Source organism: Sphaerodactylus townsendi, linkage group LG03 (genome assembly GCF_021028975.2).
Source record: "Sphaerodactylus townsendi isolate TG3544 linkage group LG03, MPM_Stown_v2.3, whole genome shotgun sequence".
Classification (NCBI taxonomy): Eukaryota; Metazoa; Chordata; class Lepidosauria; order Squamata; family Sphaerodactylidae; genus Sphaerodactylus; species Sphaerodactylus townsendi.
The window spans coordinates 1221012-1238161 of record NC_059427.1 but is presented as its reverse complement, the minus strand read 5'-3'; the positions used below and the strand labels follow the sequence as shown (position 1 = coordinate 1238161).

Below are 17150 nucleotides of genomic sequence, written 5' to 3'. Positions count from 1 at the left end.
GCCTCTCTTTTGTGTGAGTTCTTTGATGCTGATGAAGACTGCCACTACAATTGAATCTCTTTCCACACTCTGAGCATTCAAAAGATCTTTCTTTTGTGTGAGTTATTTGATGCTGATGAAAATTGCCATTACAACTGAATCTCTTTCCACACTCTGAGCATTCAAAGGGTCTCTCCTTTGTGTGAATTCTTAGATGGTCTCGAAGGTTGCTACTGTGACTGAATCTCTTTCCACACTCTGAACATTCAAAAGGCCTCTCCTTTGTGTGAGTCCTTAGATGCTGTTGAAGAGTGCCACTCCGTCTGAATCTCTTTCCACACTCTGAGCATTCAAAAGGCCTTTCCTTTGTGTGAGTTCTTTGATGCTGCTGAAGACTGCTACTCTGGCTGAATCTCTTTCCACACTCTGAGCATTCAAAAGGCCTCTCATTTGTGTGAATTCTTTGATGCTTTTGAAGACTGCCACTCTCAATGAATCTCTTTCCACATTCTGAGCATTCAAAAGGTCTCTCTTTTGTGTGAGTTCTTTGATGCCGTTGAAGATGGTCAGTCTGACTGAATGTCTTTCCACATTCTGTGCATTCAAAAGGTCTCTCCTTTGTGTGAGTTTTTTGATGTTGGTGAAGACTGCCACTCTCACTGAATCTCTTTCCACACTCTGAGCATTCAAAAGGCCTTTCCTTTGTGTGAGTTCTTTGATGCTGTTTAAGAGTGCCACTCCGACTGAATCTCTTTCCACACTCTGAGCATTTAAAAGGCCTCTCCTTTGTGTGAATTCTTTGATGCTTTTGAAGACTGCCACTCCAACTGAATCTCTTTCCACACTCAGAGCATTCAAAAGGCCTCTCTTTTGTGTGAATAAATTGATGCTGTTGAAGAGCGTGTCTCCGACTGAATCTCTTTCCACATTCTGTGCATTCAAAAGTTTTGTCTGCTGTGTGTCTTCTTTGGTGCTCAAGGAGCTGTGATCTGTAGCTGAAGAACTTTCTGCACCTAAAGAATTTATGTGCCCTTATTGTACCATGCTTTGGAATGTGTACATTATTACCCTTTCTTCTCCCAGAGAAGATCATTTGTGTCTCTACACAGATTAATGGCTTTTCTCCTGAATGTGTCCCTGGGTGCTGAAAAAGGTCTGACCTTTGTGAGAAGCTCTTGCTACAGTCAGAGCAGCTGTAAGTTGTCTCTTGATTATGTGTTCTCTGATGTCTAAGCAGCTCTGCTCTGCAAAGGAATCTCTTTCCACAATTCAAGCATTTATGGCTCTTCTTTGCTGTGGGCATTTGCAAATGTATCTCAAAGGGTACATTTTCATTGCTGTTTTTCCTGGAGTTGATTCTCTGGTCAGCGTGAAAGCCTTCATTCCTTCTTCTTTTGGTTGACCTTACTTCTTGGTCTGGGATTTCACTGAAGCCTCCCCCACTGGACAGAATGGGCATATCCTTTCTCTTGTCTGCATGACTTCCCTCTTGACTCTGTGGTCCGTCTCCATCCTTGGAATCTTCATCCTTGCCTTCTTCCACAGAGAACCCCTGGAGCCCCCCAACCATCTTTCCTGCGTGTGCTGTGGGAGGAAAGAAAGAGGTCCAGTGAGCCCCCAAGCAAGAAGCCAAGCTACCCATCAGGCACTGCTCATTCATGCGGGTGTGTTTTCTTTCTCGGAACTTCTTCCCCCACCCCGCAAATGGGCTTCTGGTCACACCTTATAGCCAGCCATGTCTTGCAGGGGAGCAGCTTTTGTATTCAGCCTGCCCCTCCCCAAACTCCACTTGTGGACTTCTAGGGGGTTGAAAGAACCCTTCCCCCTCCGTTCACACTTGACTTGTCTTGCAACTCTTTTGATCCTCTGCTGTTGATGGTGAAATAGAAGAGGAAGCAGAAGAGAAGGCTTTTAGACACAACAGTTCTCCTCCCTAAAGATCCTCAAAGCGGCTCACCAATCCCATTCCTTTCCTCTCCCCAAAACAGGCACCTTGTGAGGCAGGTGGGGCTGAGAGAGTTCTGGGAGAACGGTGACTGGCCCAAGGTCACCACGCTGGCTCTCCAGATCACACTCAGAGGAGATCACTGTCGTCTCCTTGGGAGGACAGGAGTGTTCCAATGGGTGTCAACTGAGAAACTAGGACGGGGCCCCTTCCAGAGTCTTCCTGGGGGCCTCTCAGTCCTGCACTGGCTCAGCTGCCTCAGGCAATCCAAAGAGGCTTTGGTCACTCCACGCAGCCAGGCTGAATCTCGCTTTTGCTGCCTTCCTGCTACCTCGAGGCCTCCGCAAGGAAGCAAATAGCGGAATTGGCCTCAGCACCAAGTATCACTATTCAAGATTTTGACTCACGCCTCATCCGAAAAGCCTGCAATGTGTACCTCTGAGGGCACCTATGAGAGCTCCTTACCCAGAGAGGCCACGCTCCAGTAGTTCTCCAGCATGACGTCCTCGTAAAGAGCTCTTTGGTGTGGATCCAGCAACGCCCACTCTGCCTCGGTGAAATACACGGCCACCTCCCCAAAGGAAATCAGAGGCTGAAAGAAAGAGCAGATTCCCTCATGAGGGGTCATGCCAGGCAGAGACGGCATTCAGGGAGGGTGCAGGACGGAGGGCTCAGTTTATGTGCCCCCCCCCCAGCACCAACTGCATGAGGAAAGAACCCCTGAGAAAGGAGGGGGGACCCAGGCTGTCCCCAACGCATCTCCCCTACCTGGACTGGGAGTGCTGCAGCTGTTTCCATGTCTCTGCAAAGAGGGCGGATCAAGAGTGTCTCTTCACTGCCTGCGAGGGAGGGGAAAGGGGAAGAAAGAGCATCAGCCTCCATTTCCTGTCCTCTCTGCTCCAGTGAATCCTGCTTTATGCTCCTTCATTCCACGGGCTGCAAAATCTTCCCAGAGGGACACTCAAAAAGAACCAAAACACTTTCCAGTGAGTGGCCGGAGGGGAGAAAGAGGAGCAAAAGGGACCCATGAGCCTCAGGGAGCTGTAAAGGCCACTGACGCATTTCGGACTTCTGTGTTACTTGGAACCTGTCCCATGAACACTGGAGCTGAAAAATGTGAGAGCATCTCTGCTAGATCAGACCAAAGGCCCAGCCAGGCAGGTGGGAGAGAAACAGGCAGGCTAAAATGACGTCACCTGGCACCTCGCTGTGACATCAGGCCAAAAAAACCAGACTTGAACTATGTGGAAACTGTGTGCAATATCAAGGAGTATCTGCAGCATGAGCACAAGCATATTTCCCCAGTTTCCCTGTCCTCTAAGAACACTGAAGACCATCATTTGGATGAAGAAGCATTTCATGTTTTTTTTCCTGACCAGAATTCTCTTCTCATCCGGATAACCGGGTGCCCCCATCCCACCCAGGCACAGAGAGTCCTTACCAGGTGAGAGGGCATCTGGGACACATTCCTGGCCCTGGCCCGGCTGCCCTTCCTCCAGCGGAGCTCTTTCCAACTCAGCTTCCATCTTCTCGGATGGACCCCACCTCTGAAACAGCAGAAACAGCAACAAGAGATGGAGCGGAAGAAGAAGAGTTTGGATTTACACCCTGCTTGTTCCCAACTGTAAGGAGTCTCAAAGTGGCTTACAAACTCCTTTCCCTTCCTCTCCCCACAACAGACTTCTGGTGAGGCAGGTGGGGCTGATAGAGTTCTGAGAGAACTGTGATTGACCCAAGATCACCCAACCAGCGTCATGTGGAGGAGCGGGGAATCAACCCCAGTTCTCCAGATTAGAGTCCACTGCTCTTAAGCACCACACCAAGGAACGGATCCTGCCCCGCTGCCAGACCCTGGACCTTTCCGTGAGCAGACGTGGCAGGGTTTTCTTCCACCAGTGGTGAATTATCTGGAGGAACAGGAAGTCCCCTGGAGGGAGTGGCTGCTGATGAACATTGTTAAATCTCCCATTTAGATGTTTTACACTTGGACAAATATCAGGCAGGGAAGCTTTTGGAGAAGGTGAGATATCACTGCTTCAATTGGACGTGGCCACCTGTTCTGCCTGCCTCTTCTCCTCGGCCTGACTCAGGAGGAAACCCTTGGTCAGGGCCACCGCTTGGGAGCTGCTCTCTGGCCCGCATCCTCTGACCCAGCGCTGCATTTGGTGGGGTAGGATGGTCAGGAACGGCTCCAGGATCACCAAGTCCAGGATCGGCTTCTTTGAGTTTCTCTCCGGCTTCAGCCAGCGGTTGCAAAGTCTATGGAGCCGGCTGCAAACCTCTCAGGGCCCGTCAGCGTCACGGTAGCAGAACTGCTGGAAGCGTCGGCAAAGTACTTCTGAGTTCAGGGGCTCCTGACCCCGATCCTCTGGCACAGCCCTCTCCCAGAATGCAACAGCGCTTCCAGCTTGGACCCAGCAGTATTATACCTCACTGAACCACAACGCTCCATCCCAAAGCCAACCTTTTGCAGAATCCACCCCATAAATGTCCAGGAAGTTGCCCTCCAGGAGTTGGCTACCTCATGACAACCATGAAAATGATCCCAGCATTCCAGTCTAAAAAGTTATCCATAAATCCCTACAATCCCAAAATTCCTGCACCTGAACCAAGCTTCTTAGGAGGTGAATCCGAGGAACTAGCAAAGATAGTGGTAGACAAGGAAGAAGTTCTGGCAGCCATTGATAAACTAAATGCTACCAAATCCCCTGGCCCAGATTGCATTCACCCAAGAGTTCTTAAAGAGCTCAAGCATGAAATTGCTGATCTTCTCACTTTAATATGCAACTTATCCCTGAAATCAGCCTCCATCCCTGAAGACTGGAAGATGGCCAATGTCACACCAATCTCAGACCTGCTGAGGAAGAGTCAGCATGGCTTTTGCAGAAGAAAGTCCTGCCTAACAAATTTACCAGAGTTCTTTGAGGGTGTACAGGCATGTGGATAAGGGGGAACCAGTGGACATTGTCTACTTGGATTTCTAAAAGGCTTTTGACAAAGTTCCTCACCAGAGACTATTGAGAAAGCAATCAAGGAATATAAGGGGAAGTCCTCCTATGGATTAAAAACTGGTTGAGGAACACGAAGCAAAATGTGGGTGTAAATGGGAAGTTCTCACAATGGAGAGATGTCGGGAGTGGTGTCCCCCAAGGATCCGTTTTGGGACCAGTGGTCTTTGACCTATTCATAAATGACCTGGAAATAGGGGTGGGTAGCGTGGTGGCCAAGTTTGCAGATGATACCAAATTATGTAGGATGGGGAGAACCGCAAAGGATTGTAAAGAGCTCCAAGCGAACCTTGATCAGTTAGGTGAGTGGGCTAAGAAATGGCAAATGCAGTTCAATGTAGCAAAATGTAAAGTGATGCACATAGGGGCAAAAATCCAAACTTCACATACATTCTACAGGGGTCAGTGCTATCAGTCACAGACCAGGAAAGGGATTTGGGCGTTGTAGAGAAAGAGATAACCTCTCTCCTCTCTGTGTGGGTTAGGACTCTGAGAATATTCACAACTTGGAGACAAAAAACCTTTTAAAATATCTTTTTGAAGGTTTCATTAACTACTAAAGTCCTTTTAATAGTTCAAAAAATACTGGCAGGCAATCCGTCCATGAAGGGCCAGCAATTAAAACCAAGAGACACAGCCTTAAACAAGCAATAAATCTTATACAAGCTCTATGCACAAAAAAAGACATGGTTACAACATGGCTGCTACAAGTGGAACAAGTACAACTGGTTAGCTGAATTCACCCTGAAGAGGCAGCTATAGAAAAACCAAAAACCTAATCAGGAATTAGCAACTATTAACCCATTCATCATTCCTGTTAGAGAAACTTCATGCAGCTGGTTCACAACCTTAATCCACTGTTGCTCAGTGGTAAGTGGAAAGCGTTGGGGAAAAGCTACAACAAGCCATTATTTTGAGGACTGCCAGGCCAAAACTCACACCCTTCATAGTTTTGACTAAGCTAACAATGGCAGTTCCTCCACAGGCGTCTTAGTTGATAGTTCCATGGGAATGTCAACTCAATGCATGGCAGCTGAGAAAAAGGCAAACTCTATGCTGGGGATCATTAGGAAAGGAATTGAGAATAAAACTGCAAGGATTGTCATGCCCATATATAAAGCCGTGGTGCGACCGCACTTGGAGTACTGTGTTCAGTTCTGGTCGCCAAATCTCAAAAAGGATATGGAAGAGATAGAAAAAGTGCAGAGAAGGGCAACGAGGATGATTGAGGGACTGGAGCACCTTCCCTATGAGGAGAGGCTGCAGCGTTTGGGACTCTTTAGTTTGGAGAGGAGACGTCTGAGGGGGGAGATGATTGAAGTCTATAAAATTATGCATGGGGTAGAAAATGTTGACAGAGAGAAATTTTTCTCTCTTTCTCACAATACTAGAACCAGGGGGCATACATTGAAAATGCTGGGGGGAAGAATTAGGACTAATAAAAGGAAACACTTCTTCACGCAACGTGTGATTGGTGTTTGGAATGTGCTGCCACAGGAGGTGGTGATGGCCACTCACCTGGATAGCTTTAAAAGGGGCTTGGACAGATTTATGGAGGAGAAGTCGATCTATGGCTCCCAATCTTGATCCTCCTTGATCTGAGGTTGCAAATGCCTTAACAGACCAGGTGATCGGGAGCAGCAGCAGCAGAAGGCCATTGCTTTCACATCCTACACGTGAGCTCCCAAAGGCACCTGGTGGGCCACTGCGAGTAGCAGAGTGCTGGACTAGATGGTTTGACCCAGCAGGCTGTTTCTTAAGTTCTTATAACTTACTCTGGAGTAAACCTTCCAGGATCTGGCTACCAGGATTTTCCCATGGGAATAACTGAAGCCCCTCCTGCAGAATTAACCCCCACCCCCATCCTGCCCTCCCTCCCTGGAAAGGGGTGTTTCCCCTTTTCAGTCTCCGCCCCTCTAGCAAACCCTTCAGTGCTGTGTGGGTCTGGGGGGCTGACTTGTGGTGACCCTGTGGGGTTTTCCAGGCAAGGGGCTTTCAGAGGTGGTTTGTCGTTGCTTTTCTGCGCATGGGCTGAGGGGGGCCAGAGAGAACAGGGACTGGCCCAAGGGCACCCATCGGGCTCCATGCGGAGGAGCAAGAACTGAACCCGGTTCTCCAGACTAGATTCCTCTGCTCTTAACCGCTGCAACCCCCCCCCCCCCGCTTGCTCCTTCTGTGCTGCAGACGCATCTGCAAAAGCCTCCTGCCCCCCCACCAGGAGAGGGGCCCAAATCCGCCCGGCTGCAGTCAGAGACTCCCCAGGAGCACAGGGGGCTGTTGAGGGGTCTAGCTCTGCCCACCTTTGCACTCCTGGGCTACCCCTGGCAGCTCGGCCACCTCAGAGAACGGCACGGTGGGGTGGAGGGGGGGCTGGGGGGGGGCAGAAAACCAGGCAACCCAAAGCATTTCTACACACACAAGCCTCCTACTCAATTGGGCTCACTCCCAGGAAAGCGCTTTTAGGATTGCACTGAAAATCTGTGTTCCTGATACATCTCGTCTGTTTCTCTGAACAACAACCCTGCCAGGGCGCTCCCCCCTATTTCTCCTCCGTGGTTGTGCCCTATTGGGGAGGGGGTCGCCATCTCACGCTCGGGGAACTGGGGGTAGCGACCGACTCACGGCCGATGAAGGCGACATCACCTTGAAATGGACTCGTCTCCCCTCAAGGATGGCTCAACTCCCCTCGCCCGCCCCTGAGGCCTTTAATATGGCCAGCTCCCACCTAGAGCACCCTGTTTTTCCCCCAGAAGGGGCCCTGCATGCTTCCCAATAAACAATGGCTGAGAACACCCCCCTGCCCCCCCCCCACAAGTCAGCAAGAGAAGCGCCACTCTCCTTTTCATATCCACGTGGCCAAGATTGTGGACGGCTTGAGAAAGTTAAAGGACTGCCCTGGGTGGCGTTATCTACCTCGGGGACAAGGGGTGTTATGCTTGCATGGATCTGTTCACCGGATGGGGGCCTCCACCCTTCTCTCCCCTCCAGCACCCAGCCTGCTGACCCTGAAGACCCCCCCCCCCCCGTTTGCACACAGGCAGGGGAGTGGAAAGGCAGCCCACAGCTCAGGGGACCAGGAGTTCCATGGGGAGAAGGGGGGGGTGGGGGCTCTTCCTCACCCGCTTCCCAGGGAGCAAAGGAGGGGGCTGCATGGCGATGCTTGGGGTCCTGGTGGGGGGGGGGGTGGCCAAGCAGCAGGGGAGGCTGAAGGGGAGGGGGAGCTCTCACCAAATCTCCTGCCCCCCTCCCCACTCTACAGACGGCCCCTTCCCTATTCAGGGCCTTTGGGGGGCTCCATTCCCCGGCTCCTCTTCCTTTGGGGGCTCCTTCCTTCTCCACAAAGTGGCTCTTTCTGGCACAAGAAGGGGGGGAGGTTGTGAATGGGGGGGCTCTTCTCCCCATCACTCACTGCTCCCCCTCCCTTCCTTTCTCCACACTTGGGGGGGTGGGGGTGTCCTGCCTAGCCCCAGAGGCCTGGCAACCCCCCCCCCCCCCCCCCCCCGGCCCCCCCCCCCCCCCCCCCTTCCCCCCCCCCCGGCGCCCCCCCCCCCCCCTGGGGGGGGGGGGGGGGGCCCCGCCCCCCCCCCCCCCCCCCCCCCCCCCCCCATGCGTCTCGTTTGCAAAGACACTGAATCCCCCCAAGAAAATCCCGGGACTGCGGGGGGGGGGGTCCTCCTCTGGAGCCAGCCTCTCGCCCTGAGAGCAAGCGACCCCAAGCCCCCCCCCCCCCCCCCCCCCCCCCCCCCCCCCCTCCCCCGACTCGTCCAGACCTCCCATTGCTTCCTAGCCCACCCCCGCCCCCTGCACATCTGGATCACCCGCGCAGCCCCCCCTCCCATGCAGAAAAGGGGCTGCATCTCGACTCCACCCCTTTTAAGGCTTTGCAGTGGGTCCTCTCTCCTGGATCGGGGCCCGCCTCTGACCCCCCCCCCCCCGCACCAGCTCCCCTGGACTCACTTGGGGGGGGGAGCTGCCGATGGCGCTGCAAAGGCGGAAGAGGAAGGAAAAGGCTCCCCCCCCGCCCCCTTCCCTGGCGGCCTCTCTGGGATCTGGGGCTCTATGGCTGCCCTTCTCGTGGGGCGGGGGCTGCCGGTGTGTGTGTGTGGGGGGGGAAGGGTCCCCCGAAGCATCGCCCCTCCATTAGGGGTTCAAAGCGGAGCTCACCCCCCCTACCCTTTGCAAAAAAAAGGGGCTCTGGGTTTCCTTGGGGAGGGGGGGAGAAATGGCCGGAGGGGCCCAGAAACACCTGGGGAAGGGGCGACCCCCCCCTCCTAGCCTCGCCTCACCTGGCGGCTTTCTCTCCTGCAAGGAGACTCAAAGGGGCTTACAGACTCCTTGCCCTCCCCCACCCCCACAGCAAACACCCTGCGAGGTGGGTGGGGCTGAGAGAGCGCCGAAGAACCGTGACTAGCCCAAGGTCACCCAGCTGGCGTGTGTGGGAGTGCACAAGCTAATCTGGTTCACCAGATAAGCCTCCACAGCTCAGGCGGAATCAGACCCGGTTCCTCCAGATCAGAGTGCACCTGCTCTTAACCACTACGCTGCCGCCGCCCCGTGTTCGGCCAATATGGGGGGGGGGGGGTTTCAGCGCAGCATAAATGAAACCAGGAGAAGCGCGCTGGGAGCTGCGCAAGTAGGAGAGCTGGCAGGAAACGGGCGAGACTCCGAGAAGCTCCTCTGCACGGTGCAAGGCTGGAGTCCCAGGGGGTCTGCAACCTGCGGCTCTCCAGATATTCATGGACTACAATTCCCATCAGCCCCTGCCAGCACAGCCAATCGGAGCTGGACACAATGGGACAAAGTCGGCTTTGCAAAGAAAGAACCTGTTTTATTGAGTAGTGTCGCCCTGGGTGCGAGTTCCTCAGTTCCAGCTTTCGAGGCGGCCTGCCGGCCAATCACCGCCGCCACTTCTATTCGCGGAGCCAGATGCCAAAATGAGAATTGTGGGATCAGGGCAGCAGCCTGCCTGCCTGGGGGTCCTGGGGCAAACTGTAGCCCTGGGCACAACCTGAGTTGGATGCCCCCCACCCCACCCATGGGTGGCCACTCCACCATGACCAATTTTGTTTTTTGCACCGGGACACTGGTGCCTTCAGGGGGTGCATTTTTAGACATATCAGCACCAAAATTTCAGCGTATCATCAGGAGACTGTCCTTATGCTACCCCCCAAGTTTGGTGCAGTTTGGTTCAGGGGGGCCAAGGTTATGGACCCTCAAAACTGTAGCCCCCATCTCCTATTAGCTCCCATTGGAAACAATGGGGGATGGGGGCACCCCCTTGGGGAGTCCATAACTTTGGACTCCCTGAACCAAACCTCACCAAACTTGGGGGGTAGCATAAGGACAGACTCCTGATGATACGCTGAAATTTTGGTGCCGCTAGCCTAAAAACTACGCCCCCTGCAGTCCAAAAATGGAAAACCACTAAAAATACCCAAAAACGAACCCAGCATTTTGATGCCCCCCCACAAGGTGGTGCCCTGGGCAGCTGCCCACCTTGCCCGATGGGCATTACGCCCCTGAGCCCCTGCCAGAATGGCCAATTGGTGCTGGACACTATCAAACGAAGTCAGCTTTATAAGAAAGAACGCACTTTATTGAGCAGCGTCGCCCCGGGCACAAGTTCCTCCGTTCCAGCTTTTGAGGCGGCCCGCAGGCCAATCGCCGCCGTTTCCATTCGCTGAGCCTTCTGCGCAGGGTCGCAGGTCCGCGGGTGCTGGGGTCACTGGGAAATGCAGTCCTGACGTTCGGCTGGTTTTGTTTGTCCACCCAGGTGCCAACACGAGCATTGCATTGTGGGGTCAGGGCGGCAGCCAGCCTGCCTGGGGCAGGGAGGGGCACACCCCACAGCACGCAGCAGCAAGTGCTTCCCGCCGGTTATCCTCGGCTGAATGGAAGCCCCGCCCCCCAATCACCTGGTGGAGACGCCCTCCCCTTCCCCTTTGATTGACCGAAGAGGCAGTGGTGGGATCCAAAAATTTTAGTAACAGGTTCCCATGGGGGTGGGATTCAAACTGTGGCGTAGCGCCAACGGGGCTGGGCGGGGCATGACGGGGGAGTGGCCGGGCATTCCGGGGGCGGGCCATTGCTGGGCGGGGCTGTGGCAAGGACGCAGCCGCTGCGCTGGTCCTTGGGCGGGAAATGAATGCATGCAGGCGCAGGCTGCCACGCACACCGGTGCACCTCCTGCTAGACTGCTTCCAGTTCTGCGCGCTACTGCTGAGAGGAGGGGCGTCACTAAGGCAAAAATCAAGGGGCAAAATCACCCATTAGTAACCCCCTCTCAGAACACACAAATAATTAGCAACCTACTCTCGGGAACCTGTGAGAACCTGCTGGATCCCACCTCTGGGGAGGGGCCTGTCTGGGAATCCCTTCTTGGGGCTGAAGCTCCAAGTGTGTTTGGTTGGTTCCTGACTCCCTCCCAAGGCAGTGTTTTGAGGGTCCACTGTTTTCTCTGCACAACAACCCTGCAAGGAAGAGTGACTGGACTAAGGTCAGCCAGCTGTGACAGAGGACCAGCTCCCAAGTCCACGCAGGCCCTGCACTTTGGCTCCAAGGGGCTCTCACTGGGGGGCTGCCCGTGGCTTCTTTTGTGGCATGTTGTGAATTAAAAATGAGGGAAGGCACCCAGCCCCTCTCCCTTCTGAGGGGCCCTGGAGTACCTGTTTGGCGTGCAGAGGGCCACGGGTTCAAAAGGTGCCCTCTCCCCAAAAAAGGGACCAAGGGATAAAAATGACCTGGAGAGCTGCAGCCAGCCCAGAGTCGACAGCCCAGATTTGGGGGGGGGGGCCGAAATGAGGCACCTTCTGCTGGTTTGTAGCCCCGAGTTCCTTGAGTGCTGCACCCCAGCTGCAAAGGGGATGGCAGGGGTGCTTTATTCGCGGGATTCACCCCACCGACCAGTAGATGGATGGAACCTCCACCTGCACAGGCAGCCTACCTTGCAGTTTCCCTGGCTGGGTGGGGAGGGCTACTGGTCTCATGTCCTTCTCCAGAGGAATCTACCCAACTCCTGCCCCACCCCCACCCTCCCACAGCCAGCTCCTCGCTCCAGAACTCAGGCGCCTCCTTACCTGGCTGACCTTGGCAGGAGGCCACACCTCAAGACTCCTGGCTGCCGCCGAGCCACCTACGCAGAATCCTGGCCCAGGGTAGAGGGGACCCCCCCCCCCCCATGCAGGCCAACCTTGCAGGAAGCTCATTTCTCCAATGAACAGGCTGCAGTTTGGAGGAGATCCAGGTGCGGATTCTGCAGCCAGCTCAAAGCAGCTGGCATATACAAGGGTCCCTGGAAGGCAGCAATATAGATGCCCCGGCCAGGCAGGAAGAAGTTCCACAGGGAAGGCTTTCCTGGTCAGGGAGGGCTTCTCCACTCTGACTTCTGCCTCACAGTTTGTAGAAGCTTCTTGCTCAAGAGACCAAAGAGCAGCTCCAAATGGGGGGGGGGGGCTGCCATCCCTCCCCCCTGAAGGGGCAGCAGCTGCTTGGGAAATACCCAGCATTCCTCAGCCTTGTAAAATGAAGGAAGCGGTGTGTGGGGGGGGGGGGGCTGACCCCCACAAAGAGCGCTGCTGGACCAGACCAGAGAGGCCCCATTTAGGCCAGCTCCCCCTTCCACACACAAGCTCCTCTGGAGGGCCAACAGGGCGTTCCCCCAGTGATGCCTCCTGGCCCGGGGATTCACAGGTTGGCTGCCCCTGAACGTGGAGGCTCCCTTTCGATACCATGCCTAGTAGATTTCTAGCATTTTGCTAGTTGTAGAAAAATTTATGTTTGTGCTCTGCACCCACCCATGGTTTTGTAAACCTTCATCACGGCGCATCCTGAGAGAGAAGACTGCTTGGCACTGCAAGGTCTCCTGGGAAGTGTAGTTCCCACCAGTCCGTTTGCAGACTCAAGTGAACAGGCCGCTTTTCCCAGCCTGCACTTTCAGGCCGAAACTAAGTGTGGGGGAGGGGGGAGCCGCAGGGGGCACCACGATTCCCCTCCCCACGCGTGCGCCCCGTGCAATGCCCAAGCCCCCTGGTAGCTCCACCTCTGCAGCACCCTGAGAGGCAATTTGGGGGGAGGGACGGCTGCACCGGGGAGGGGTGGGGGGAGAGATCCTTTCCTTGCAAGCCTGCCAATCTCACGACCTACTTAAAACCTCACAGAAAAATCAGCTGGGGGAGTTCCGGAAAGCCTCAGTTGGCTGGAGCGGAGGATGCGGAAGAGTTCGGACCACCACCCTCAGGCAGCTTGAGGTAGGCGAGGCCGGGACTGAGCACCAGAGCGAGGACCCCCAGCCCCACCTCAGCAGCGCCTCTGCCAGGCAGAGGAGGAAACGCTGGCCAGGATCGGACCCCGTCCCATATTCCGGCAGGATCCCTCCGTCCTCTCCTTGACCTGACCACTGTTCCGGCCACCTCGCAGGGGCAGCGTTGGCCCTCCCTCATTGCAGCCCAACCCTGAGAAACCAGCTGCTGCCGGCTGTGGTGGGTTTGCAGGCTGCAGCGTCACAGTCTGGTCATTTGGAGGCCCACCGCTTCGCCTGCACCTGTGGCGGGCAGCTTCAAAGGCCGGTCAGGGCGACCTGCGACTCTCTCTCTCTCCGTGGCAGGGCGGAAAGCATTCCGGCCACGAAAGTCTTCGACAAGACGGCAGCTCCCTGCTGGAGGCCAGAGGCGTGATTTGCGCCGGGGAACTGGGGGCCCCACCCCTGCCCACCAGCAGAACGTGAGACGGCCCCAGGTGAACCCTGGGGGGGGGCCAAGGGCAGCACCTGCCGGGCCCAGAATTCCAGCCCCCCCCCCATCCTCCCCCAACTCAGCATCAGGGCTCCGGTGCTGCCCTGCCAATCAACCCTCCCCACCCCCAAGCTCTGAGCGGGTGCAGCCAGACCCCTCCTCCAAGGCACAAGGCGGAGCCAGTGAGGGGGGGCGTGGGGGAGGGGGCCAGGAAGCTATCCCACCCTGCAGAGAGGAGCCTGTTCCTCCCCCCCCCCGCCCGTCCGTTCCGAAGCAAAGAGAGAAGCCAGATCCAGCCTTAGAAAGAGGCCAAAACTTCTGTAACCAACAAAATTCCACAAAACAGCTGCAAAAAAAGTGGGGGCAGAAGCAGAACTCCCCCCCCCCCCCGGCATGGCCAGGAGCTGTCAGTCATTAGCGGGAGGGGAAAGCACGAACTTTGATGGGGGCTCGTTTACTCTGGAGGGCGAGGGTCTTTGCGGGGGGGGGGGGCGAGAAGCAGCTCAGTCTAGCCCTCCCCCCTCCAAAAGCGTCTCTTTCTGAAAAGTCCTCTTCTTGTCTCAGAGACCCCCCCCCCTTGCAGGCAAAGCGCAGCCCCCCCCCCCCCCCCCCCCGCTAGCTTGTGCTCTGGCCGGGGGAGGGTCTGGGGTTCAGGGTCCCTTCGGCTCCTTGGTCGGGGCGTAGTAGAGCTCCAGGGGCCGGCTGAGCTTCCAGTACTTCTCGTTCACCAACTCCAGCGTCACGGATCCGTTCAGTGTCTGAGTGGAGAGGAGGGGGGACAGTTAGGGGGTGGAGGGGGGGGCCTTTCGCGCTCCCCAGCACCCCTCCCCCCCATCCTGTGGCCCTTCCTCAGATCAGCCTGCCCAGCCCCAACCAACCGAGTCTGAAAGAGGGAGCAGGTCACATGACAGAGGGAAAGAGCTCACTCGAGCAAATCAGCCCAGCTGCGAGCGGCCAAGGGCACCCAAGCAGACCTTGTAGCATCTTGGCTGCAGCGTGGCCAACGTCTTTTGTGGCTCTCCTAACGGGGTCTTGAGATCATCCAAAACCCAAAACGGGTCTCTGGGCTCTCTCCTGCCACATGAACACCTGACTCTCCACCGATCAGAAAGCCCAAAGGGAAGCCCCCCCCTCCCCACCCCAAAATCACAGCGCAGAGAAACAAAGGCCACCCCCAACATCTGGATAAGATGGAGAAAGCTAAAGGAATCCGGTCCATCCCCATCGTGGACGTGCAGCTCCTGCAGTCTTATTCCCGCGGCCTTCCCGTGCGCCCAGCTCCCCCCCCTCTCCCACCCCCCTCCTCAGGCGCTATTACCGTGAATCCCCCCCCAGCCGTGGTGATGTAGATGGTGTACTGCTTCTCGCTCACATCCTCAAGGCCAGGGGCTTCTGGGCCCGGGCCCGGCACCTCCTCCAGGGCGATGCGCAAGGCCAGGTACTTCGAGAGGTGGTCCACCGTGGCGTTTGCTGTGGTCTTGACATACCTGCCAGAGAGGAAGAGGGAGGGGGGGAACAGTCTCTTCAGGGCTAGCAGAGTCACCCGAGGAAAAGGCCCGGTCCACACTGCAACCCCCAGAGGTTCGGAGCACAGCCAGATCTGCATTTTGATCCTGGCTGTTCAGCTACCAATCATGTTTGCCCAGGGGTGTAATGCCCGTTGGGCAAGGTGGGCAGCTGCCCAGGGCACCACCTTGTGGGGGGCATCAAAATGCTGGGTTCGTTTTTGGGTATTTTTAGTGGTTTTCCATTTTTGGACTGCAGGGGGCGCAGTTTTTAGGCTAGCGGCACCAAAATTCAGCGTATCATCAGGAGACTGTCCTTATGCTACCCCCCAAGTTTGGTGAGGTTTGGTTCAGGGAGTCCAAAGTTATGGACTCTCAAAGGGGGTGCCCCTATCCCCCATTGTTTCCAATGGGAGCTAATAGGAGATGGGGGCTACAGTTTTGAGGGTCCATAACTTTGGCCCCCCTGAACCAAACTGCACCAAACCTGGGGGGTATCATCAGGGCAGTCTCCTGATGAGACCATGAAAGTTTTGAGACTGTGCCTTCAGAAATGTGCCCCCGCCCCAGCCTGCAACCCCCATTGAAAGCAATGCAGAAAACTCAATGCAGAACAAAGATTCTTGGGCAAATTTCTGGGATGTTCCTGCAGGGGGTGCATTTTTGGACGTATCAGCACCAAAATTTCAGGATATCATCTGGAGACTGTCATGATGGCCACCCCCCCCCCAAGTTTGGTGCAGTTTGGTTCAGGGGGTCCAAAGTTATGGGCCCTCAAATGGGTAGCCCCCATCTCCTTAGCAAAGAATGGGGGATGGGGCACCAATGTCCTGGTGGAGTGGCCGCCCATGGGGGGGGGGGGGGGCATCCAACTCAACTTTTGCCCAGGGCTACAGTTTGCCTCGTTACGCCCCTGTGTTTGCCTATTGAATTGGATGCTGGAATCGACTGCTGTTGGGCTTGAATCATATTCTCTAATCTGGGAAGTTCTGAAGCATCCAGAGTGAAAAAAGCAGGTTCCAAAGTTTCCGGGGCTGAAAAAAGCAGGTCCAGACTGGGGAAAAAAACCCCATAAAGCCTCAAACTCTCTGTGGACCTTTCTTGGTTCCCTCGGAATTTCCAAACTCTGCTGAGGGTACTTTTGGGGGCCAAAACCAAACTGGGCAGAGCCTTCCTCGAGGTTTGCCCCCAAGAGCTCCTGTCCTGTGACTTTTGTAAGACTTTGGCCACATTGCTTGGCTGCGTAAGACGCTTCAGTTTCCAGGAGCCACAATTCCCCTGGATGGACACTGAGAGAGCCCGGGGGAAAGATCTCCCGCCTCTCTTGGGGGTTTCCAATCCACACACACAGACACACACACACTCGCCCCCAAGTGAACAGATGAGACGTTTCCTTGGGCTGCTAAATAACGAAACAGAGCAGGGCGGGGAGAAGAAAGCCCAAAACTTGGTTCCTGGTCACAGAGACTGAGGCCGACCTGTGCAGGGAGGGCTGCTAAAAGCGGCTTCCCAAAGGCACAGGTGCTCTGCTCACCTGGTCTGGGAGTAGGTGCCCTTCTCCACCAGGACAGGGTGGGGCCGGAAGACAAGCTCGATCTCACTGTTGCTGGCCTCGCCCCCCCCTGGCTCCGGGCTGCCTCTGCCCCCCTCGTGAGAGGTCTCCGGCTCCGGGCCTGACTCATCGGAGGCACGAGAGCGCTTGCGGCTGGGCCCGGCCTCAGGCTGGCTGGGGGCAGAGGCGTTGCTGAGGTGCGAGCGCGTGTCGCAGTTGTCCTCCCCACCGCTGAAGGTGGTGTTGTCCGACTCCTGAGGGTGCTTGCGGACGCGCTGTCCTCTGCAGGGAGGGGGGCAAAAGAGGCAGGGGGGTGGCACATGGGTAAGCAGGGTCCAGAAGGCACGCGCTGCAGCCCCCTCCCAACACACTTCAAACCCCCCCCCACCTGCCTAGACAGGCCTAGACAGGCCAGGGGCCAGGAACAAGTGA

The 17150-nt window shown here is 55.8% G+C and overlaps 3 protein-coding genes across 3 annotated transcripts in view; 1 reads left to right on the top strand and 2 right to left on the bottom strand.

Annotated features, from left to right (window-relative positions):
• The window catches only part of LOC125428777 (zinc finger protein OZF-like), a 798123-nt gene that overhangs the window by 7422 nt on the left and 773551 nt on the right, over nt 1-17150 (bottom strand). Inside the window, exons 2-4 of the mRNA XM_048489413.1 lie at nt 3366-3471; nt 2693-2763; nt 2390-2516 (exon numbers count right to left, since the gene is read on the bottom strand). Of these exons, the coding sequence (XP_048345370.1) occupies nt 2390-2516; nt 2693-2763; nt 3366-3450 (283 nt within the window). The 5' untranslated portion in view covers nt 3451-3471. The remainder of the gene's footprint in view (nt 1-2389; nt 2517-2692; nt 2764-3365; nt 3472-17150) is intronic.
• Nucleotides 1-17150, top strand: part of LOC125428596 (zinc finger protein 345-like) — a 320997-nt gene that overhangs the window by 177105 nt on the left and 126742 nt on the right. The window lies entirely within an intron of this gene.
• RING1 (ring finger protein 1) overlaps nt 13960-17150 on the bottom strand; it is a 6571-nt gene continuing 3380 nt past the window's right edge. Inside the window, exons 5-7 of the mRNA XM_048489462.1 lie at nt 16701-17000; nt 14980-15148; nt 13960-14419 (exon numbers count right to left, since the gene is read on the bottom strand). Of these exons, the coding sequence (XP_048345419.1) occupies nt 14312-14419; nt 14980-15148; nt 16701-17000 (577 nt within the window). The 3' untranslated portion in view covers nt 13960-14311. The remainder of the gene's footprint in view (nt 14420-14979; nt 15149-16700; nt 17001-17150) is intronic.